At 37.2% G+C, this 524-nt stretch overlaps 1 protein-coding gene across 1 annotated transcript in view; it reads left to right on the forward strand.

The window, feature by feature from the left end:
- The window catches only part of TEOVI_000163700 (variant surface glycoprotein (VSG), putative), a gene marked incomplete at both ends in the record, with an annotated part of 1563 nt that extends 1188 nt beyond the window's left edge, over window positions 1–375 (forward strand). The window contains one exon of the mRNA XM_067224842.1: window positions 3–375. Coding sequence (XP_067080943.1) covers window positions 3–375 — 373 coding nt within the window. The remainder of the gene's footprint in view (window positions 1–2) is intronic.
- Window positions 376–524: the final 149 nt, after the last annotated feature.

The raw sequence follows: 524 nt of genomic DNA on the forward strand, positions 1-524 counted from the left end.
CAAACAGAAAAAGCAAGCAAACTACCCGACCCGGGCTGCAATAATTTCAAAACAAATACGACCTGCAAATCCCCCTGCACATGGCACGAAAACGAAAGTGATAAAGACAAAAAATGCAAATTGGACCCTATAAAAGTAGCAGAACAACAAACCCAAGCAGGAAAAGATGGAGGAAATGGAGAGACAAAAACAACAGATAAGTGCAGTCAAGCAAAAACCCCTGAAGAATGCGCTGCAGTAAAAGGTGATATCCCAAAAGATAGAAAAGCTGTTTGTGGATGGATTGAAGACAAATGTCAGGATTCCTCTATTCTAGTAAGCAAACAATTCGCCCTCAGCATGGTTTCTGCTGCATTTATGGCCTTGCTTTTTTAAAACAAAATTCCCCCCTCTTTTTAAAAACAAATTTTGCTAAAAATTTCTTGCTACTTGAAAAACTTCTGATATATTTTAACACCTAAATTCGCCCGAAAAAATTGAGCTGTGTTTTGTAAGTTGACTGTATGATTGTCTAGAAATTTTTT

This window comes from Trypanosoma equiperdum, assembly GCF_001457755.1.
Source record: "Trypanosoma equiperdum strain OVI genome assembly, contig: ctg_394, whole genome shotgun sequence".
Taxonomy (NCBI): domain Eukaryota; phylum Euglenozoa; class Kinetoplastea; order Trypanosomatida; family Trypanosomatidae; genus Trypanosoma; species Trypanosoma equiperdum.